This window comes from Ceratotherium simum, chromosome 23 (assembly GCF_057802395.1).
Source record: "Ceratotherium simum simum isolate JZ-2026a chromosome 23, ASM5780239v1, whole genome shotgun sequence".
NCBI classification, from domain to species: domain Eukaryota; kingdom Metazoa; phylum Chordata; class Mammalia; order Perissodactyla; family Rhinocerotidae; genus Ceratotherium; species Ceratotherium simum.
In genome coordinates, this window is record NC_141922.1 from 2,320,712 (window position 1) to 2,343,977 (window position 23,266).

General features: G+C 52.6%; 1 protein-coding gene across 1 annotated transcript in view; it reads left to right on the forward strand.

Moving 5' to 3' along the window:
* The window catches only part of LOC106801890 (maestro heat-like repeat family member 5), a 71,076-nt gene that overhangs the window by 35,517 nt on the left and 12,293 nt on the right, over positions 1 to 23,266 (forward strand). Inside the window, exons 15-26 of the mRNA XM_087447100.1 lie at positions 334 to 480; positions 1,997 to 2,119; positions 2,236 to 2,312; positions 3,009 to 3,144; positions 11,350 to 11,445; positions 12,134 to 12,238; positions 18,538 to 18,673; positions 18,843 to 18,937; positions 20,248 to 20,397; positions 21,208 to 21,362; positions 22,418 to 22,562; positions 22,877 to 23,061. Coding sequence (XP_087303226.1) covers positions 334 to 480; positions 1,997 to 2,119; positions 2,236 to 2,312; positions 3,009 to 3,144; positions 11,350 to 11,445; positions 12,134 to 12,238; positions 18,538 to 18,673; positions 18,843 to 18,937; positions 20,248 to 20,397; positions 21,208 to 21,362; positions 22,418 to 22,562; positions 22,877 to 23,061 — 1,550 coding nt within the window. The remainder of the gene's footprint in view (positions 1 to 333; positions 481 to 1,996; positions 2,120 to 2,235; positions 2,313 to 3,008; positions 3,145 to 11,349; positions 11,446 to 12,133; positions 12,239 to 18,537; positions 18,674 to 18,842; positions 18,938 to 20,247; positions 20,398 to 21,207; positions 21,363 to 22,417; positions 22,563 to 22,876; positions 23,062 to 23,266) is intronic.

Sequence of the window (23,266 nt, forward strand, 5' to 3'; positions counted from 1 at the left end):
TTCGGGTGGCACATGTGGGCCAGGACCCAGCTTCCCCACCTGTGCACCTGAGCTGGGGGGATACGTGGAGCGGCTCTGTTTTGCTAGCCATCCTCTGTCCCAGGCACCTCGCTGGGAAGAGAGAGGAACAACAGAGATGCTCAGAAGAGAGACACTGCCTGGAGAAGCAGCGGGCACAGCCAGAGGGGCAGGGGTGTGGAGGTGCTCTCTGGAGGGAGGGCTGGCACCGGGCCTGGGAGCACAATGCTGAGCCTGTGCACAGGGCTGACACTCTCCCGAAGAGTCCACTCCCCCGCAGGCCTGGCTCCTGACCGCAGTCCCTGCCCGCAGGAGCTGGACCCCAACATGCACTGGAGGTGGGTTAGCAGCACCTCCCTGCTCTGCTATGGGCAGATGGCCACGCACGCCAGGGAGCAGATCCTGCCCTGGGTGGACAACATCGCCTCCAGGATGGTGTACTACTTTTCGTGCAGCACCTACGTGAGCCCGCCGGGCGAGGGGCGTGTGTGAGAACGCGCTCAGTCAGCAAGTCCCACCTCCTGGCCCCGTAGTGTTTTTTGTTTTTTTTTTTGTGAGGAGTACAAGCCCTGAGCTAACATCCAATGCCAATCCTCCCCTTTTTTGCTGAGGAAGACTGGCCCTGGGCTAACATCCGTGCCCATCTTCCTCCACTTTATATGGGACGCCGCCACACAGCATGGCTTAACCAGCGGTGTGTCAGTGCGCACCTGGGATCCGAACCAGGGAACCCTGGGCCACCACAGCGGAGCGCGCGGACTTAATCGCTTGCGCCACCGGGCAGGCCCTGGCCCCGTAGATTTTACAAATGGCACCTGGAAAGCAGGGCCTTGGGGGCGATCAGTTAGGAAAATGAGAGCGGGGGCTGAGGGTGGGACATGGTGGGGAGCGAGGCATTCATTTGCGTGGTTTTGTGTCCTAATCCTAATCAGAGACTGAACCCTGAGCCTGGTCACACTCTGACCCCTGACCCTGGTCACACTCTGAGCCCTGACCCTGGTCACACACTGAGCCCTGACCCTGGTCACACTCTGAGCCCTGACCCTGGTCACACTCTGAGCCCTGAGCCTGGTCACACACTGAGGCCTAACCCTGGTCACACACTGAGCCCTGACCCTGGTCACACTCTGAGCTCTGACCCTGGTCACACACTGAGCCCTGACCCTGGTCACACACTGAGCCCTGACCCTGGTCACACTCTGAGCCCTGACCCTGGTCACACTCTGAGCCCTGACCCTGGTCACACACTGAGGCCTGACCCTGGTCACACACTGAGCCCTGACCCTGGTCACACTCTGAGCCCTGACCCTGGTCACACACTGAGGCCTGACCCTGGTCACACACTGAGCCCTGACCCTGGTCACACACTGAGCTGACCCTGGTCACACACTGAGCCCTGACCCTGGTTACACACTGAGCCCTGACCCTGGTCACACTCTTTCTCACACAAATGTCACTGGACCCAACAAGCCCGAGTGAATGTGAAGGACGGGTCAGCACAGACTTCCCCATTGAGGGCGTCTGGCCTTTTAAGCCAGCCAGTGTGTGTACAAGGGTGTGTATTGTATGTATGTTTTATGTGAGACGTGTATGTTGCCTATGTGTTGTGTGTGCTATGTATGATGTTTGTATGTGTGTAGGTGCATGCTGTATGTTGTATCTTGTGTGAGCTGTCAAAGTTGTATGTGTCATGCTTATTATGTATGTATAGGAGTATGCCTTGTTCATGTGTGTTGGGCATTTGCAAGTTCTGTGTGTATGAGGGTAGGCTGTGTGTGTGACATGTGTGGATGTTGTGTAGATGTGGATGTGCTGTGTGTGTGTAGATGTGCTGTGTGTATGTTCTGTGTGGATGTTATGTGTGTGTGTGTATGCACTGCCCCTGATCAGGTGGGCCCTCAGGCTGTGTGGCAGGATATCTGGACCACCTGTTGACTCTCCCCTGACTCTGCCCCTATGGCCATCTGTGCATGCACAGGACAATATCCTGAAAACGAGCTTCCTTTCGGCGGCCATCATGCTCATGAAAGCTCTCCAGCGGGAGAATGGTGCCCAGAGCTACAAATTCACTCAGATCTCAGAGCTCATCCAGTGTCTCCTGGTGAGTGACCCGAGGGGCTCTGCCCAGCAGGTGCTCGCAGGCACTGCCGGGGGCGAGGAGCTTCAAAGGGCCAGGCCAGATGCCACCGCCATGCTGACTCCTGTCTGCCCTCCCAGCGCATCCTTCAGAACGAGCCCAACTTCCTGGCCACCCTCTTGCGGCAGAAGGTCATACTGGTCATCGTGGGACTGAGGTGACTCCCCCTGAGGTCCAGGAGCAAACACAGGCTAGGTCCTTGGAATATAGGGTGGCGGTCAGTGTGCGAGGAGATGAGAGAATGTGGATAGGGGCCAGAGGGGGTGGGGCTGGCACGAGGGACTAAAACAGTGCCGGGCAAGCAGAGGCCAGGGGCCACATTCTACCAGGGACAGTAAGATTGCCTTGTCTCTCATCCAAGATAGGTCATTAACACTGGCATAGACTGAGCCCTGACCCTGGTCACACACTGAGCCCTGACCCTGGTCACACTCTGAACCCTGACCCTGGTCACACTCTGAGCCCTGACCCTGGTCATACACTGAGCCCTGACCCTGCTCACAGACTACACCCTGACCTCTTCCACAGGTTGACCCCTGATCCCGTTTACAGCACTGACACTGACCCCAGAATAATCCCTAAGTTTTCTCACAAATAAATGTCAAGGAACCCGAGAAGTGAGTGAGCTGGGATGGCCCCTCCTGGTCCAAATGAGCTCCGTCTTCCCCAGCTGCACCCCCACCACCACCCCCACCCAAGCCGGGGTCTGAGGCCTGTTTGTCACCCAGACCCAATTCCGCATTCCTAATTGTGTAGGCCTCTCCCTGCCTGGGACCCGTTTCAGCCAGGTCTTTCATTCCGAGGACCATGGGCTGTGCAAAGGAGTCCAGAATCTTCTCTGTGTTTCTTCTAGCAACCTGCGGCCCAGTCTCACACCCATGGTCAAGTCCAGGATCCTGCAGACCTGCCTGCAGAGCCTGTACGCGCTGCCCCCCATGGAGACGTTGAAGCGCAAGTTACCTCCGCTGGAGCGGGCCCCGGACGTCATGGTGACCCCCTGTTCCTGCGGCCATCTCCTGTCTTCCTGGGTGCTGGGTTCGGGGTGCTGGGTCGGTTTGTCAAGCCCTTGCCATGTGTGTGAGTGAGGGGAGCAGAGAAGGGAGAGAGCTCCGGTCCAGCTCGGGCCTCATCCTGGCTTCACCGCGGGTCTGCTCTGACCTTGGCAACACCCGGGGTCTCTGGGGTCTGCCCCTCAAACAGAGCTCTGGTCCCCGTGCTGCTCACTAGCGTTTGGTGAGGTTCAGATGGATAACGGAGCAAAGGTGCTCTCCAAGACGTGCGTGCTCACGACTGCTTGTTCGTCAGCTTCTGCTCAGTGACACGGCCTGTGTGCAGAGCTTGCAGCAACGAGCGTGTGTTCTTGTTCCTGGGTGCACAGGCAGGGCGGCTCCAATCTGGCCAGGGTTGGGCCCAGGTCTTCCCTTACCCTGGGCTGTGGGCCCGCCCCACGTGGTGTCTCCTCCCAACCTGGGAACCCCACCTTACCCGAACACGCGCCCTCCTCCCAGGGGCTGGCGGAGGCGTCGTGCCTCCAAACGCTCCCACTGGGGCTCAGCGTACCCAAACCCACCCATGTGCCATCGCCTGAGTGAGTCACAAAGCTCTGCCCAGGGTTGCAGCCAGCGTGCCCTCTGTCTGCGAGGAACAGGAAAGAGTCCTGGGGACCTGCCTCTGCCAGGCACTGACAGGCAGGCTGGAGGGAGCCGTCCAAGAGGGAAGGTGCCGGCATTGGCCTCACTCTTCTTTGAGGTCTGAGGTTCAGTTCCATGAAAACAAAGCAGAGCAGGCTCTAAACCCTGCTCTGATCCCCACTCCCAGGAGCCCCCGTTAGCAGGCAATGGCATGGAGACAAGCCACGGCAGGGACCTGCGCTGTGCGTCTCAGTCTGGGCTCCCGGGGTGCAGACTGTGAGCTGGGAGTCGTGTGTGCATGGTTTATTGGGGTGCACTCTCGGGCGAGGCCTTGCACGAAGGTTAGAAGGCAGGGTGAGGTCACGGAGAAGTGGACCTCTGTGTAGTTGCACGGGAGTGCTCAGCCAATCCTACAAGGAGCTCTGGTGGTGGGGACGCTCAATTGGGACGTCATCCAGCCACTGCACTGGCCACTCACTGGCCGTGGACCGCCTCGTAAGGGGGTGTAACTTTGGAGGGCAAGTCCTGAGCCGTCAGCAGCTGGGAGTGGGTGCCTGGACCCTGAAGAGAGGGCCTGGGCCAGCACCCATGCCCACCACCACGCGTGTCTAACTGGAGCCCAGTCCCAGGAGGGAGGGGTAGCTGTCTCAGGGATGCAGAGGAGGGGCCACAGGAAGTGACACTGGGCAGGAGCTGGGCTTTGGTTTTTTAACAGATTTAACAACTGAGGTATAATTGGCATTCAAAAAACCGTGTGTATTAGAAGGGCATAATTTTACACTTTTTGATCTGTAACTGAAACTATCACAAAAATCAAGATAATGAGCAAATCCATTACCCCCAAAAGCTTCCTTGTGCCATGTGGAATCCCTCCTTCTTACCCCTCTCCACTGAGACCACTATCTGATTGCTATCACTATAGATTCGTTTGCATTTTCTAGAATTTTATATAGATGGAATCCTACGGTATATACTTATCCTTGTCTGGATTCTTTTTACCCAGCCTAGTAATGTTGAGATTCATCTACATTGTAGCTTGTATCAATAGTTCTTTCCTTTTTATTGCTGAGTAGTATTTGATTTTATGGACTTACTACCATCTGTTGATCTACCCACTGGATGACGGGCATTTGGGCTGTTTCCAGTTTTGGGCGAATACAAAGCTGCCGTGAGCATTTGTCTACAGGTCTTTGTACAGACACAGGCTTTGATTTTCGTTGGGTAAATACTTAGCTGTGGAATGGCTGGATCATAAGGTAGGTGTGTGTTTAACTTTTTAACAAATTGCCAAACCATCCTCCAAACTAGCTGTACCATTGTGCATTCCCACCAGCAGTGTGTGAATTCCGGTGGCTCCACGTACTTGTCAACACGTGGTACAGTCAGTCTGTTAAATTTCAGCCATTCTAATGGGTGTGTAGCAGAACCTTGTTGTGGTTTAAATTTTCATTTCCTTATTGACTAAGGTGTGGAGCATGTTTTCATGTGCTTTTTACCATCTTTATATCTTCTTTGGTGAGATAGCTATTCAAATCTTATGCCTAATTTTTTTTTTTTTTTTTTTTTTTGGTGAGGAAGATTGTCTCTGAGCTAACATCTGTGCCAATATTCCTTTATTTTGTATGTGGGATGCCGCCACAGCATGGCTTGATGAGCAGTGAGTGGGTCCACACCCAGGATTCGAACCCATGAACCCCAGGCTGCCAAAACAGAGCGTGTGAACTTAACCACTACGCCACCAGGCCAGCATCTTATGCCTAATTTTTAAACTGCCTTATTTGTTTGGTTATTAAGTAGTTTTTAGAGTTCCTCTTATAGTCTCAATGTGAGCCCTTTATCAGAGATGTGATTTGAAAATATTTTCTCCCGATTAATAGTTTGTCTTTTTATTCTCTTAATAGTCTCTCCTGAAGAGCAGAAGTTCTTAATTTTGAGGAAGTTTGATTATCTATTACTTCTTGTATGGTCATGTTTTTGGTATTGTATCAAGGAAATCTTTGCTTAACTTGAGGTCACAAAGATTTTCTCCTATGTTTTCTTCTAGAATTTTTATAGTTTTAGGTTTTACACTTAGGTCCATGATCTGTTTTGAATTAATTTTTGTATGGTACATGGTATGGACTGAAGTTTAATTTTTTGCGTATGGATACCTTGTTGTTCCAGAACCATTTGTTGAAAAGACCATCCGTCCTCTATTGAATTATCTGTCAAAAACCAGATATATGCCAAAAGTTGACATATACCTGCTTCCATTTCTGGTCTCTTTATTCTGGTCCACTGACCCCTTTCTCTGTCTTGATGCCAATGCCACATTGCCTCGCTTACGGCAGCCTTGTAAGTCTTGAAGTCAAGTGGTAGAAGTCCTCCAACTTTGTTCATCTTTTCCAGAGCTGTCTCTGCTGTTCCTTGCATTTCCATATGAATTATAGAATCAGCTGATCAAGGTCTACTAAGCAGCACACTGGGATTTTCACCAGGATTCCATTGAATCTATTGATCAATTTGGGGCTAATCAACATCTTAACATTGTTTTGTCTTGTAATCTATGGACTTAACCTACGTGTCCCCTAAATTGGGTCGTCTTTAATTCCTTTCGGCAATGCTTCAAAGTTCTCTGTGTATGTGTCTTGCACATCTTTTGTCAGATTCTTTCCCACGTATTTCATATTTTTTATGATATTTAAAATTTTTAATTTCCAATTTTCATCGCTGGTATATACGAATATAACTGATTTTTGTATATCGATCTTGTATCTGCAACCTTGCGAAACTCACTAGCTTTTTGTAGATTGCCAGTGACCTTCTACACGATTTCTGTGAATACAGACAGTTTCCTTCTTCCTTTCCATCAGGATGCCTTTTCTACCTCATTCTCACCTTGCTGCACTTGCTAGAACCTCTAGCACGATGCTGACTCGCAGTGGCGAGGGTGGACATCCTCGTCTTGTTCCTGATCTGATGGGGACGCACCTGTCTCCACCACCAAGGACGCTGCTAACTGTGGCTGGTGTGGGGTTTTAGATGCTCTTTGTTAGGCTGAGAGAGTTCCCTTCTGTTCCTAGTTTGCTGAAAGTGTTTATAAGGATGGATGTTGGATTTTGTCAGATGCTTTCACTGTATCCACGGAGATGATCAATTTTGATATGTTGTGTTTTCATTTTCACTCAGTTCAAAATACTTTCTAATTTCAGTTTTGATTTTTTCTTTGATCTACAGATTATTTAGAAGTATGTTAATTAGTTTCTAATTTAATTCCATTTTTGTCAGGGGAAACACTTGACACAGCATGAATCTTTCTAAACTTACTGGGCCAGAATACGGTCTGTGTCGGTAAACACCCTGCATTCGCTCACCGGGAGTGTGCCTGCTGCTGTTCCGGTAGGAATCAGGTGGGGCTGGCGGACAGCGCCGCTCATATCTCCCACACAGGCCGTGGTTTCTGTCTAGACCCCGGACTACAGTCGTGGACCTGTCTGTTTCTCCTGCAGCTCTGTCAGGCACTGCTTCCTTCACTTAGCAGCTCTGTTACTAGGTCCATAAACACTCAGGATTCTCGTGTCCTCTGATGAACTAACTCCAGCACCATAGGAAATGACTGTCTGTATTGCTGGTACCATTCTCTGCTCTGAAATCTCCTTTGTCTGACACCAGCATGTCTCCTCCAGCCGTCTTCCCGTGAGCGTCAGCACAGGGGCCTGCCACCCTTTGACTTTCGGCCTATTTGTGTGCTTACGTTGAAAGTGGGTTCTTTGTAGGGAGCTGGGTCTTGCTCTGCTATCCAATCTGACAGTCTGGGCGTTTTCACTGGGGAGGGGAAGTCAGCCCTCGCATTAAAGTAGTTGGGTCCAGCCCACTGGCCAAATGATTCCTATTTGTGCCATCTCGTCTTTGTTCCTCTTTTCCTGTCTGTTGCCTTTTGAATTAACTAAATTTTTTTTTCTATTATTTTATTGAGGTCACAATGGTTTATAACATTGTGTAATTTCAGGTGTACATTATTATTTATCAGTTTCTGTATAGACTACATTGTGCTCACCAACAATAGTCTAATTTTTATCTATCACCATATATATGTGCCCCTTTACCCCTTATGCCCACCCCCAACCCTCTTCCCCTCTGGTAACCACTAATCTGTTCTCTTTGCCCATGTGTTAGTTTATCTTCCACATATGAGTGAAATCATGCAGTGTTTGTCTTTCTCTGTCTGACTTATTTTGCTTAACATAATACTCTCAAGTTCCGTCCATGTTGTTGCAAATGGGACAATTTTGTCTTTTTTTATGGCTGAGTAGTATTCCATTGTATATATATACCACATCTTCTTTATCCAATCATCAGTCAAGGGACACTTGGATTGCTTCCATGTCTTGGCTATAGTGAATAATGCTGCAGTAAACATAGGGGTGCATAAGTCTCTTTGAATCATTGATTTCAGGTTCTTTGGATGAACACCCAATAGTGGGATAGCTGGATCATAAGGTATTTCTATTTTTAATTTTTTGAGGAATCTCCATACTGTTTTCCATAGAGGCTGTGCCAGTTTGCACTCCTACCAGCAGTGAATGAGGATTCCCTTTTCTCCACATCTTCTCCGATATTTGTTGTTTTTTGTCTTGGTAATTATAGCCTTTCTCACGGGTGTATGGTGACATCTTAGTGTAGTTTTAATTCGCATTTTAACTGAATTTTTTATGATTCCATTTTATCTTCCTTTTTGCTTATTAGCTATAACCATGTTATGTCACTTTACCGGTTGTTTAGGGCTTGTAGCAGACGCCTCAACCAGCACACTCCACCGGCAGATGCCGCGAGAGCCTTCCGGCGGGACACCGCACTCCTCCCCACGCCTCACTGCGGTCGTCAGATGTTACAAATCGGTGTTATTAGTGCTGCTTTGAACAGCCAGTTACCCCTTAACAAGATTTAAATAACAAGGAAAACGGTGTCTCGTGTTCTCCAACACAGTTACCATTTCCGGGCTTTCCTGCCTCTGTGTGGACACGCGAGTGCACCCCGCGTCACTGCCCTCTGCCCAGAGGCCGTGCTGGAACCGCTCTGAGTCTGCTGCCGGCACTCTGGCTCTCATGTGTCTGAAAAAGTCTTTATTTAGCTTTTGTTTATAAAAGATAATTTCCCTGCGTGCAGAATTCTAAATTGACATTCTTTTTTCATTGCTATAGTACTTTAAACACGTGCCCTGCCACCTCCTCATCCGCAGAGTCCCATCGGAAAGCCTGCTGTCATCCTTCTCCTTGTTCCTCTAAGAGCAGATCTTTTTGGCTCATCTTTTACATTTTCTCTTTAAGACTGGTTTTAAGCAATTCAATCCTGATGTGCCTTGGTGTAACTTCCTTCACGTTGCCTGTGCTTTGGGTTTCTTGACCTTCTTGGAACTGTGGGTTTATACTTTTCATCAAATGTGGAAAAAATTGGGTCATAATTTCTTCACATATTTTTTGTCACTCCAGTTACACATTATGAAGTTGCTTGAAGTTGTCCAACAGATCACTGATGTTCTGTTCATTTTCTTCGTTCTTTTTTCTTTCTGGTTTTCATTTTGGATATATATATATGTATATATATTTTTTGTTATTTCTTCAACCTCACTAATCTTTCTTCTTGGAAGTCTAATCTGCCATTTATCCCTCCAGGTACTTTTTATCTCATACGTTATGGTTTCATCTCTGAAAGTTCTATCTGGATCACCTTTTGTATCTTCCATGTCTCTATCTTATGTATTCAATCTTTCCTCTAGCTTATTAACACGTGAAGTACAGTTACAATAACTGTTTTAATGTCTTTGTCTACTAACTCTATTATCTGTGTCATTTCTGGCTTTGGATTGATTGATATTTCTCTTTCAGTAGGGGTCATATTTTCCGGTTTCTTTGCATGTCATTTGAATGAAGGCCAAGCATGGTGAATGAGAATTTGTCAGGTGCTGGACATTTCTGTATAATTATGTTAGATTATATTAGTCTTGGGCTTTGTTACGTTGTACAGTTAAGTTACTTGTAAACACTTTGATCCTTTCCAGACCTTGGTTTTAGAATTTGTTAGTGGAGCCACAGCAGCATTGATTCTGGAACTAAGTTTGCCCCCCATTGAGGCAAGACCCTCCTGAGTAATCTGCCCTGTGCCCCGTGAATTAGGAGGGTTTCTACAAGGACTGGTGTGACTAGGAACTGACTCCCAGAGGTTGTTCCCTCTAGTCCTCTGAGTGGTTCTTCCTCCAGCCTTGAGTGCCTTCCACACTCATGCACTGACCAGCACTCGGCTGAAGACTCAAGAGGGTCCTGTGCGGATCTCAGAGCTCCCTCTGCATCTCTCTCCTCTCCGCTTCTCTGTCCTGCGAGCTCTAGCCGCCTGGCCTCCAACTACATTCCACACATGGGAGGGAGCAAGAGGAGAGGGCAGATCTGCATGGTTGTGATGAACCCTTGCTCACTCTTGGATCTGAGGGAAGTGGCTCTCCACCATCTCTTTGATGACTCATTTTCCATGGCACTTCAATAGCAACACATGATCTTGAATTTGTTTAGCTGTTTATCTTTATTCTTCTTAGAGTGTTACAACTCGTTCTTCTTCCCTCTCTCCCACTGGACCGGGGGATTCTCCCGGTCAGGAGCCAGGCCTGCTTCCCACGATGCGCCCCCAGAGGGGCGTACAGTGTGTGCTCCGCAATTTCCCACTGAAGGAGAGAACGAATCTGTGGTGAGTGAATCGTCACGAAAAGGATGCCGGTTGTATTTACCGTTCTCATGTGCGTTTACGGCGTGTACTGCCTCCTGTGAACGTGAGAAATCTCTGATCTTTAGGCTGGCCAGAGGGGCGGTTACAACACTATCATGCAGAGGAACAACCCAGACGCCTTCATTTAACCAGTATTTACTGAGTGCACGCCATAGTCTTTTCCACCCTGTGCAAGCATTTATGCAGCACCATAGAATATTAACGCATTTACTTATTCACCCGACAATCGAGTGGCTCCTGGTGCCAAGTGCTGGCTGGTCTGTCATCCGCCGCTGTGGCGAGTACGGCGAGAGCAGGCCTGTGCATGGCTTTGGGCCTTCTGAGTTCTGAATACCCGGGGACATCCACCAAAAAAGGTTCCCAGGGAGAACCAAGAGGGGAAAAGGAAAGAGCAGGACTAGCCCTTGAGGGATAGCAGTGTTCTAGGCAAGCAGGAGAGGAGCAGCGGCAGAGACCTGTGGGATGCTGGAGTGGGGGGAGGAACGCCAAGGGAACTGTCAGAGGACTCTGGCCAGGGGGGCAGGGCACCCATTGTGACGTCTCAGCTCATGGGGCTCCGCTCCCTTCCGGAGTCTGGGACCTAACACCCTAGCGGTCGTGACCTGAAGAGTCTGGCAGCCACGCGGGCACTGTGTCCCCACCCACTAGGGGGGTGGACGTTATCATCATCTGCCCGGGGCCTAAAGTGGGGGGAGGTGAACCCTCACCCACAGCCTTGTAAGGGATGAACAAGGGTGTTGGCCAGGCAGGGCCACGGGGCTGGCAAGCCCACCCCGGCCGTGTGACGCCAGGCAGCTATCTGTCCCGTAGATGCTGTATCAGAAGTCCATGCAGGCACTCGACCTGCTCTTCCAAAACTTCGTCTCTGAGAACAAGAGCATGGACGAGATCTGCTTCCTCCTGCAGGTGAGGGTCAGGGGTGTGGGGCGGCATGGGGTGCAGAATCAAGGGGTCCCTGTGCCCACTCCAATGCTCGCCTTGGATGCTCCAGGGTCCACTCAGTGTGCATCCCTCACATGAAGGAGCTGCCAAGAGGGTCAGGCTGGCAGGTGCCCTACACCACCGACCCAAGTGCCCAGGGTCCTTCTGCTCTTGTAAGGGCTGCGGTGGGTGTTTCAGGAGAGCTAAGGACCCTGCAGGGAGCAGGGAGACCCACTGACCTTGCCTTCTGGTGTCCTGGGGGTCAGGGAGGGTCAGCCTCGGGCATGCTCTGCGAGATCTCACGCAGCCTGGAGACGCACTCCAGATGCACTCCTTCCAGTGCCCCACCCGTCCCCACAGCCACCACAGGCCAAGGCCACTGATGCAAACCCAGAGCGCTGTGGGGCACCGGGCCGCCTCCAGAGCTCCCATGAGCCCAGGGCTTTCTGGATCACTGGAGGCTGTTATGCGGCCCCAGACCCAGCCTCACTCGAGGGAGCAGGCTGATGGATGGGCAGAGAAGGGTGAAGGGTCTGGCGGGGCAGGACCGCTACAGCCAACCCTCCCATCACCCCTGACCAAGTGGCCGCACCCAGGACCAGGTCTGAGCTGGGTGGCGAGGGTGGGTCCACCTGGTTGATGGGTCCCTTGGGCTCTCGGCTCTCTGTCCCAGCACACAGAACCCTGGCTGAAATCGGATAAGAGCCATGAGCGCAAGCGGGTGGTGCAGACCATCTTCCTGCTCCTGAAGTACGTGGTGGACTATGTGAAGCTCACGGTGAGTCGCCTGACAGCCCACCACCGTCGAGAGGGCAGCCAGGTGGGCGGGGCCTCGAAGGAAGGGAGGAGCAGGGTCCCCCACCTCCCCACCGAGGTTGTTCCCACCTCTGGGTACTGGACTCGTCTCCCAGCCTCCCTCTTGAGTCTCACAGTTGGTATTCACTGAGCATCTGGACTGCTAGCCCTCCCACCCCCGGGAACCCCCAGTCCTGGGGCAGAGGTCACACTTCAAATAGGGTGGTCTGGCAGATCCTGAGGGCAAGGGTGCCTGGGAGCAAAGACTTGAAGGAAGAAAGGGTAGGAAGCCAAGCAGCTAGCCGGGAGAAGAACATTCAGGCCGAGGGAGGAGCCCGAGGTGAGAGCCGCGTGTGCAGAGGCCCCAGAGCAGCCCAGACGACCTGGAAAAGGAGCCAGCTGGTGGACTGCTACTGACGGATTTCAAGACTTAGTAGAAAGCTCTCGTAACCAAGGCCGTGTGGTATTGCAGTAAAGACAGACAGATCAACAGAAAAGAATGGGGGTCAAGAAAGAGGCCCCTACTTGTACAGTCAATTGATTTTCAACAAAGGCACCAAAGGAAAGTACTTTCCACAATAGTGCTGGACCAAGTAGGCCCAAATGGGGAGAAAATGACCCTCACCCCCATCTCACACCACAAACAAGAATCGTTCAAGATGGATCACAGAACTAAATGCAAAAGTCAAAACCATACAGTTTCTAGAAGAAAAATGTAGAATCCCTCTACAAATTTGGGATAGGCAAAGATTTCCTAGACAGAGTGTAGAAGGCAGTAACTGTCAATAAAGTATTGATAAAGTGGACTTCATCAAGGTAAGAATCATCTGTCCATCCACAGACACTATCAGGGGAATCAAGAGTCAAGACGCAGACTGGGGAAAATATTTGCTGTGCGTACATCTAACAAAAGATGTGCATCCAGAAGATAAACGAGTTTCCACAATGCAATCAAAAGATGACCCAGTTTTTAAGACAGGCAAAAGTCAAACAGGCCTTTTACAAGGCACATGACAGCGAATGTGCTCAACATAATGCGTCGTAAGGAAATGCAAACTGCAACCACAGTGGGACATCGCCACTCACCCACCAGAAGGCGAAGATGAAAAGGACTGAGCAGACCAGGTGTTGGCAGGATATGGAGCCGCCAGAAACATCGCACAGCGCTGGTGCGAGTGCAGGACGGCAAAGCCACCTGGGAAAACTCCCAACTGTTCTTACCTAGCTACCCCTGCCCACCCTGAGCCCACGCAGTTCCACTCCTAGTATGTACTCAAAGAAACGACACAACTTACACACGAATATTAATAGTGGTTTCATTCATCATAGCCCCACTGGGAGCAACCCAAATGTCCATCAGCAGGAGAACGTGTAGCCACACACAGAAATACCAGCCAGCACAAAAGGAAGGACCCGCGGGCACGCCTCACGGCACAGATGTGTGGAGCACAGAAGCAGACGCGGGAGGACCACAGTGCAAGTCCGTTCGTGTGAAGTCCAGTCACAGGAGAACTCACCAGAAAGGCAGGGGCTATTGGCAGGCAGGGGGCCTTCTGAGGCAATGGGAGGATTCCAGACTCAGTGGAGGCGGGGACTGGGCGGGTATGTTCAAACCCATTGCACACATAATATCTGAGTCTTCCTTTGTAGGTAAGTTTTAAATAACAAGAACTGTAAATACATTTTAAACAAATTCAGTAGTTTAGGTTTTGCAGTGATATTGGTTTGCAATTCTGAAATTTGTATTCTAAACTTCAAGAATGAGGAAAGACGTCAAGGATAATGGGAGACTGGTGTCTTCCTGTTGCAAATATAGAAATGGGTTAGGATTCAAAAGTACCTGTGGTTTCATACGGGAGCCTGAGGCATCAGTCTGAACTCATAAGTCTTAAAATATAGGTAGATGTAGATATATACCTATAGACGTAAGTATAGCTGTTGCTCTGTGTGTGTGTGTGTGTGTGTGTGTGTGTGTGTGTGCAGGTGTGTGTGTCCCTGGAGAAGACCTAGCATCATCAATACACCAGGAGCAATGAGAACCTAGTGCTTAGATCCTAGTTTCTAAACACAGTTCTCCACTAAAAGGAACGAGGGCTATTTGGGGAAAAGGCTCATTCTGGAGGTGGGTCAGAGAAAGTGCAGGATGAGCCCAGGGCACCTTGTTATTCTAGAAAGTAAGGAGGGGCTCCAAGAACGTTGGGGACATAGACAGAGGACACAGGAGCCCGGCTGGAGGGGCCCCTGCTGGTAAAATCTAAGACAGTTAGAGTATCAGAGAAACCAGGGTAGTAACAGATACAACCAACTGAACACAATATAAACCCACCAGTCCATCCTGACATCATTGAGAAATGCACAAACGACGACATAAACAAAGGGCAGGAAAGCTCCGCCTTACAGTCGGGTGCTCACTAACAGATACAGATGGAGTGTGGACTTGGAAGGTGGTCGGTGGTGCTGAAACTGGTGGGTGGCAGTTTGAGGAGAAACAGGACATTAATCGGCTCAGAGCATCTCCCCACAAACCACGAATTAATTACAAAGTAATAAAAGTAGTTAATTACAGTAACTTCACAGCGGAGACCCTCGGAAGACACCGTTGTGACAAAGCCATCAAAGCTGACACGGTCAATGCTGGGACAGCCGGTGCCTCCTGACACGGTGCACTGGGGAGGACACAGCAGCGCTGCCGTGGCGCTCCTACCAGAGACGGCCAGCCCGGATCTTGTCAGGAGGGAACAGCAGACAAACCCAAACAATTTGTCTGCACTTTTCAAAAATGCCAGAGTTGAGAAAAACAAAAGCTGAAGAACCATTTCAGACTAAAGGAGGTTAAAGAGCTGTGTCCACTAAGCGTCACACATGATCCCAAACCAAGAAAGAAAACACGTATGCGGGTGTGTGTATGACAGTATGGGGACAGTTGATGAAATTTAAATATGGACTATGGGTTAGACAATAGTACTGTATCAATGATCAGCGTTAAATTTCCTGGTTTGGATAACTGCATTGTGATTGTGTAAGTAAATGTCTGTGTTCTTAGGAAATGCATGCTGAAGTATTTGCAGTAAAATCCTCAATGTCTCCAGTCAGGGAGAGACACAGAGAGAGGGAGAGAGGGAGGAGAATGAAAAAACCAATGAGGCAAAGTGTAAATAATGGGAAAATCTGGGTAAGGGATACATGGGAATTCTCTGAACTATTCTTGCAAATTTTCTGTAAGTATGAAATTATAATAAAATTAAAAAATGATCAAAAAATAAAAGATCAAGGTAATCCTCATTGAGAAGGTCAGATCTAGCAGAGACGAGGTAGGTAAGGGTATTCCAGGAGAAGAGAGCAGCCAGGCCAGGTGAGGCTGCAGGGGCGGCGAGGCGTCCGTGGGGCTGGGGTGGGATTAGCGGGTGAGCAGTCAGAGGCGAGGGCGGAGAGGTCGGGGTTGCCGATCCTGTACCACCTTGCAGGCCCTCATAATGACTTTAGCTTTTTGGACCGAGAGCAATGCAGAGCCACTGCAACGTTTCCAGAGGCTCACTCTGGCTGCCGAGGTAAGAACAGACTGAGGGGGGTGAGAGCAGAAGCCAAGAGAGCCTGGTCAGGAGGCTGCTTCGGGAGACAGGCGAGACGATGCCGACTGGACACCGTCAGTGTCGGTGTTATTGGTGGTCAGATTCTCCGCGTAGTTTGCAGGTAGAGCCAACAGGAAATTCCGACGGGTGGATAAGGAATATTGGAAAAGGAATAACTCCAAGGATCTCACCCTGAGTAATTGGAAAGATTGAGCTGCCCCCAACTGAGTTGGGGATGTTTATCCCCGGAACATGCGCTGTGAAGGGGGGCGGTTCAGTTCAATGTTGGGCTTGTTGGGAACGAGATATCTGACAGACACGCCAGTGGGGATGCTGTGCAGGCAGGTGGACATAGCGGTCTGGAGGTGAGTGGAGAGGTCCAGACTGGAGACACAAATTTGCCTGTGAGGCTAGTTTAACTTTTCAAAAAGGCATCCAATACTATATTTATTGAATGAGAGAATCATGAGTGAAATGAAAGACTTGAAAACACTCCTAACTGGATGAGGTGGCCCTGGGCTTGAGCTCTGCTCCCTGAAGCCAGAGGGAGCAGGGCCAGCACACTCACAAGGACAGGGCACAGCACACGCCTCCTCACAGGGAGGCCAATCCGGGTGCACGCGGGCCAGGCAGCAGGCTGTGCCCTCCCCACCAGAACAGGGCCCTCCTCTGCCTCCACTCCTCTGTGGGCCTCATCAAACTAACCCCAGTCCCGCAGCACTCAATTTCAGCCTGTGTGGGCCCAGCCTTGGGGCTGCTCGCTGCAGAGGTCCCCACCTCACCTCGGCACACAAGCAGTTCCTGCCCAAGTCCAGCCCAGTCTCATCAACTCCCTGGGCCTCTGAGGCTAGACATTCAGAGGAGACTCTGCAGGAGAGCCCTACCCCCACCCCACCCTTTGCTTGTGAAGATTGCAAGGGGACATAAACAATTTCTTTACTCTACTTTAGTGAAGTAAAATTTGCATATGGTAAAATGAAAAAATCTTCATTGGACAGCTCAGTGACTTTTTAAAAGTAAATGTATCAAGATTGACAACATTTCCAGCATCTCAGGAAGTTCCCTTGTTCGTACCTCTCTCCAGTCACCACCCACCGCTTCCCCAACACCCAGTAACTGGTATCAGTCTTACCTTCCCATTGTAATCAACTCTAACAGGGATCAGAACATATAAAATACCTGATTTCAGACGGTGCCAAGAGGCAGCACAGGACTGCGCCCCCTGAAAGATGGAGAACAGATGAGGAGGGCCCCACAATCATGCCAGTTCTCTGCCTGAAGGCATTGTCTGGTCTGAAGACCTGGAGGAGAATCCCTAATGTTGCTGAGCTGAGGAGGCAGAGGTGGCAGTTCAGGGACACAGAGGGGCTGGCATCCGCAGGGCAGGTTCTGGAGAGGAGGCAGTGGTACAGAGAGGGAGCTCCAGAAATCTGCAGAGGGTACTCTCGGGTCTTCAACTGAAGACTAAGCTGCACGTGTTCAGGGTAAGACTCTGTGAAGCCAGGCAAAGGAAAACTCCCGGAATTCACAGACAGCTGGGAGACATTGGATTTCTGACCCTTCCAGAATTGAGCGGCCTCCCTGAACATCCCATAAAAGCCATAACTTAGGAGTAGCATTCTTTGAGTCCCAGAGTAAAGGCTACCTTCAATTTGCCCTAAAAACCTTAACCCCAAGCCTCCAAAGGATCAATTAACTGTGTGCCAGAACAAAATTCAATAGAACATACACAATGTTCAGTGTACAATAAAAAATTATTTGACATGGTGAAGAAATGGGAACAGTCACCTGTGATTAGGAGAAAAAGCAGTCAATAGAAGTAGATACAGAAATGACAGACAACAGAATGAGGGGACAAAACTTTAAGATAGCTATTATAAATATGTTTCAAGAATAAAGGAAAATATGAACACAATAAAAGAATAGATATGGAATATCAATAGATAAAAGGTAACTATAAAAAACAACCAAATGGAAATTCTAGAAATTGTAAAACACAATATCTGAAGTGAAAAATTCACGGCATTGGTTTAACAGCAAGCCAAGCATTCCAGAAGAAAATATCAGTGAACTTGAAAACAGGATGACAGAACTTATTGAAACTGAAGCATATAGAGGAAAAAGAAAGACTAGAGGAAAATAATCAAAGCCTCAGCGACTTGTGGAATGCTATCAAGTACACCTGGAGTCCCAGAAGGACAGGTGAGAAGATTGGGACAGAAGGAAATAACTGAGGAAGTAATGCCTGAAATTTTTCAAATTTGATGAAAAATATAAACCCATAGCTCCAAGAACATCAGTGAACCCCAAGCAGGATAAACACAAAGAAAAACACACCAAAGCTGCCACCAAAACTGTCACCACCAAATCTGCTGAAAAACAATGACAAATAGGAAAAACTTAAAGCAGGCAGAAGAAATAGACACACACGTACATGCATGCTTGCATGTACCCAGGGAACTAACAACAGGAACACCACTGACTCTTCATCAGAAGCAACATAACACCACCTTCTACAGATGAGGAAACAGGGGTCAGAGAGGTGAAAGCTCTTCTACGGCTGGAGCCAGAGCCCCTTTCAGTGGCTGAGCTGCTGCCTTGCCCACAAGATGCAAAGCACGGGAATGGACGGAAGGAGTGGGCAAGTTGGGAGGAACAGTGCAAGTGACTCCCAGAGGCCAGGTTGGCTTTGCTCAGGGCCCATTCTCCCCAGGAAGAGGCTGTGCCCTCCATGCTGGGCCACCAGATAGGCCTGCTGACACTCCTGTGGCGGGACAAGGACAATGTCACCCAGAGCCACTCCCACCAGTGTGTGTACCTCCTCCTCCAGCTTCTGATCCAGCAGAAGGGTGAGCCGCGAGCAGGGAGGGGGTGGGAGGGGCCGGCACGGCCGGGTGCCCCACTCTTCCCTGGGGAACTGGCCTGGCTCCTTGTCCTCTCTGGGCCTCACTCGTGGTCTGGAGAGGAGGGTGTCACTCTCCAGACTGTGGCAGGCTCCTTACTGAGTGTCCCACACAGGGAGCATGGCGGAGTTCATGCATTTGAATAAAATGAAGAATTCTGAAGCAAGGGCCTACAGAGAATCAGAGATGAAGTTCTACAATTTGGTGAAGGTGGGGCCCGTCAGAGCCGGGGGCAGGGAGGGGCCAACAGGTGCTCCCACAGACCCTAAACTGCGCAAGAGTGTGGGATCACTCTGGTTCCCATCCCCCTGCCCATCCTACAGATGGGGCTAACGGAGGCCCCACGCCACCTGCGAGGGGGCCAGGCTAGGCAGAGCCAGGACCCGGAAGCTCTTCCCAGGGAAGGACCCTTGTCTCTCTTCCCTTAAAGTCCCGCCCCTGCACCCTGCCACCTCTGACTCGGAGGGCAGCTGGGCCCCTCTGGAACGGCGATCTAAGGTTCTCACCAGCATCTTCAGAACCTCCCTTCGCAGCACCCTCTCTCCCCCTGGCCTCTCCTTTGTGGCTCCTCACTAGGGTGACGACTTGTCTCAGTTTGCTGGGGCTGTCCTGGTCTTACCACTTTGCCTTGGTCCCAGGCAAGCAGGACGACTATCTCCCTTCTCCTCTGCCCACCCTCCCCGTAGGCATTCTTCTCAGGGTCGTCCCTCCCCTCATGTAGGACTGGGAGTCAAGTGTTTCAATTTGAGTCCAGGCTCTGCCCCTAACTGGCTGAGTGGCCTTGGGTAGGCCATTCAACCTCTCTGTGCCTCTGTTTCCCCACCTTCCAAGTGAGGGTCACTGAGCCTGACGCCCAGCCTGCTCTCGGGACAGGCTTCGATAGGAGCAGTGACACCCCCGTGCAGATGGACGTCCCCCGGGGGTCCCTCCAGGAACCGGGACTTAGCAGCCTGTCATCTCGCGGGGGTTCCCCAGAAACAGAGCCTGGGATGGGATTCCGGTACAGCTCACTGAGGACCAGGATGTGTTCTCAGGAGGAAGGAGTAAGGGAAGAAAGGCAGGGCAGGAGGAGCCGAGCAGGGCTGTGGTCGCAGCCTGACTATGGGGAGGGCTGCACCATGGAGTTGGTCCCGCCTTGGGGCAGGCTGGGCTTCTGTCCCCTGAGGCAGTCACCGGCTGCAGGCTGGGGTGGGGGCGCCCGACGTCCTGGGCTAGGCTGCTGTTCCCATTGACCCCAGAGCAATTCTACAGAGAAGGGGCAGCTGTAAGACTGTAGCAGCCACACTTCCAGCCCCTGCGCCACAGCCCACAGCCTGTTGAGGCCAGCTGGGTGGGCCACCAACAGCCCACTGGGGTCAGGGGGTCAAGCTGGCCTTCTGGTGTCGCTGTCAGTCTGTGTACCTGGTATTTGCTCTATCTCTGGGTAAGAGCAGCGCCCCCAGGCCCCCTCGGGAAAGCCTGGATGGCTGCTGACCAGGGAGGGTGCCCCTCGGCCCCTCAGTCCAGCCCCACTGGCACAGGCCTTGGACGAGAACCTGACCGTGGCCCAGCACACGCAGCTCGTCCTCACGCTCCTGCAAGGGCTCTGCAGCCACAGCCACCTGTGCTGCGACCTGGCCGCTCAGCTCGTCCTGATGATCTTCGAGGACCACAGCATCAAGCCGGAGCAGGTGGGCGCCGGGGCCCGGCGGGTACAGCCCCTCTCCTGGGCCATGTGCCGTGTGCCTCCCTGCAGGAACCGTGAGGACCTGTGAGGGAGGGCATGGGGTTGAGGGGACGCAGGACTGCCCCATGTCAAAGGCTGCCTGTGTGTGTGCGCACGTGTGTGTGTGCACCACACCTCTTTACGGAGACCACGGGGGGCAGTGGGTCCTGAGGACATTCCCGGCAGCCAGCAGTTGACAGCCCCGCCTCCAGGTGCCCGAAACAGCACGGTCCTGTCAGCAAGGCTGCGCTAATGCCCCGGGGTCCCTGCTTCGCCCCTCCCGTCTGGCTGGCTCCCCTCAAGGCCCTGCCACGGGCAATGGGGGTGACAACCTGCCTCGTTCACAGCCAGGTTCAGCAGGTGGGAGAGAAATCGCCCCCCACCCAGGATCTGATTGCTCTCAGTCTGGCTCGGCCAACCTGGTCCACGGCCCACGCGGACACTAACGTTCCACAGAGGCTGCCAGGCCTGGTCAACCCCACTGGCCCCGCAGGGTTGATTCCCATTTTCGCATGGACAAAGGGAGGGGAGTGAGGCTGTGGCAAGGGCAGGGGCGGCGCCAGCCTGAGCCCAGAGGCTGCTCCGCCCACTGTCCCATTGTGTCCTGTGTGTGTCCAGACACCTCGTCATGCTGCGGGATCACACGGGTCAGGCTGTGGGCTGAGGGGACCAGATGCACTCGCAGAGGACGTGGACCCCAGCCCCAGCAGGCAACAGGGGCAGGAGCTGGAGGGGCTGCCCTGAGGCCCTCTCCCGCCCGCCCTTCCCTGTGCAGGTGGCCGAGATCTTGCAGGGCCTGTTCCAGAAGCTGCCGTGTATCATCTTCAAGAACATCCTGCAGACCATGATGAAGGCCGTGACCGTGCTGGGCGCCCAGCACACCCAGGAGACAGTGGAGGTGCTGCTGTCCCTGTGCCGCCCTTCAGAGAGGTGGGTCACCTGCGCCTGTGACCCAAAGGTGAACACCTGTTCCTCATGCGTGGTCCGTCCTCCCAGTCTACGGACACTTCCTAGACAGGCTCTGTTCCCGGGAGGGCAGGGTGCACACGAGCTCCAGCTCCACTCCGTCCTCCTTCCTAGACTCCACAACCAGTGGGGTCCCGGGCTGAGGGGTTGAGGTGGAGGCTCCTGCAGCGCCAGCAGGGGGCTTTCAGCACAGGTGTCCCTCAGACTCAGAGAGCCCCCAGAGGCCAACCTGCAGAGGGGCCTGAGGTCACCTGGGTGACGTGATGATACTAAAGGGCCGCCAAACAGCTCCAGCCAGTTGGCCCAGGGTCCCAGGCACACAGTCCCAGACGCCCCTCTCGGCTGGGTTTCCAGGCTGCATTTTGTGGACGGCAGACTGAGGACCAGCAGCATCACCCGGGAGCTCGTTAGAAACGCAGTCTCGGCCCCGCAGCCGCATTCTAACCAGAGCCGAGTGGTGTGCGCGCACTTTGAAGTCTGAGCGAGGCTGGAGGCCCACGGTGCCTTGTGGAGCATCTCGGGGAGCATCGGCCTGTCACAGGGCCACACTTAGACAGGGCACAGGGAGGTCCCAGGGATGCAGGTTCACGCGGCCCCTCCTACCCTAGTGAGACATGCCCGCCGCGCGTCTGTCTCTGCCAGGCTCATTTGTTCCTCGGGCCGCAGAGGGGTGAGCTCTGCTGGGGCATGAGCCCCACCTCCTGAGTGAGGAGACAGGCTGGGGAAGGACGGGGTTTGCTCAGGGTCACACGATGAGGAGGGTGAAGCGGGAGCGAGCGCCAACGTCAGGGCAAGCTAGCCTGTGCACACAGCTTCGAGCAGGGTCCCCAGCCCCACTGGCCGTCAGAATACAGCCCCTGGACCCCCCCGATGGAGGGGCTCCCCATTCCTAAAGGGCCCGGTCACCTCTCCTTTAACTTGCTTGGCAGGCCATTCTGCTGTCCTGGGGGTCATGTCCCACTGGCCCCTCCACCAGTGTGGCCAGCCAGCTGGAGGGACTGGACTCCCTGTCTCCCCAGGCAGGTCACACCCCTGTGGACAGCCCTGGCCACCAACAACCGGCTGGCCCGCAAGGTCGTCACCCTGCTCTACATGAAGCTGAAGCTGCGGCCCCCCAAGGAGCTCATCAGGCTCCCCCAGCAGGCGGAGCTCATTTCCCTGCTGGTGAGCAGCACCGCGCCCGCACCCGGTCCCCACCCAGGCCCCCGCGGCAACGGCATCGTCATTCAGGGGCCTCGTGGGGTGCCAGGGTGACTGGTGGAGGGTCTCACCAGAAATAGCCAAGGGCTCTTGATGCTGAGTCCCAGGGTGGGGCAGAGCCCCTGGGACTCTCCTGGCCCCAGCCAGGCACAGGCAGTGGGGCCTGGGGCCAGGGTGGCCCTGTGGTTGCTGCTCCCAGCTCCTCTGCTCACTGGAGCCAGGCCGTGTGCAGGGACCAATGTGGCGCCCCATCTGGGCCCTGCTCTGGCCCACTGCAGGCCCTGGGCACCATCTACGAGCTCCTGTACCTCCGGGAGTACAAGCCCACAGTGCGCTGGGCCTTTGCGGGGCTCCTCCTGGGCCTGCTCACACAGCTGCACTATCTGTTCGAGCTGGACGTGGCGGAGGGCGTCTCAGACTACCAGGAGGACATCCTGGAGGCGAGGCCCCTCAACCCCTGCAGGTGAGATGCGAGACCAGCCTCTTGAGACCCCAACTCACTCCCTCTTTCTGGTTCCTCCCACATGTCCACGGAACCCCTGGTGGGCACCAGGCCCCAGGCTTAGTGCTGGGGACCCAGAAAGGACTGAGGTCCAGCCCTGGGTGGGGGGACAGGGTGAGGGGCCGCCAGCAGCTGTCAGGAGGGAATCCCGAGAGAGCAGGAAGCT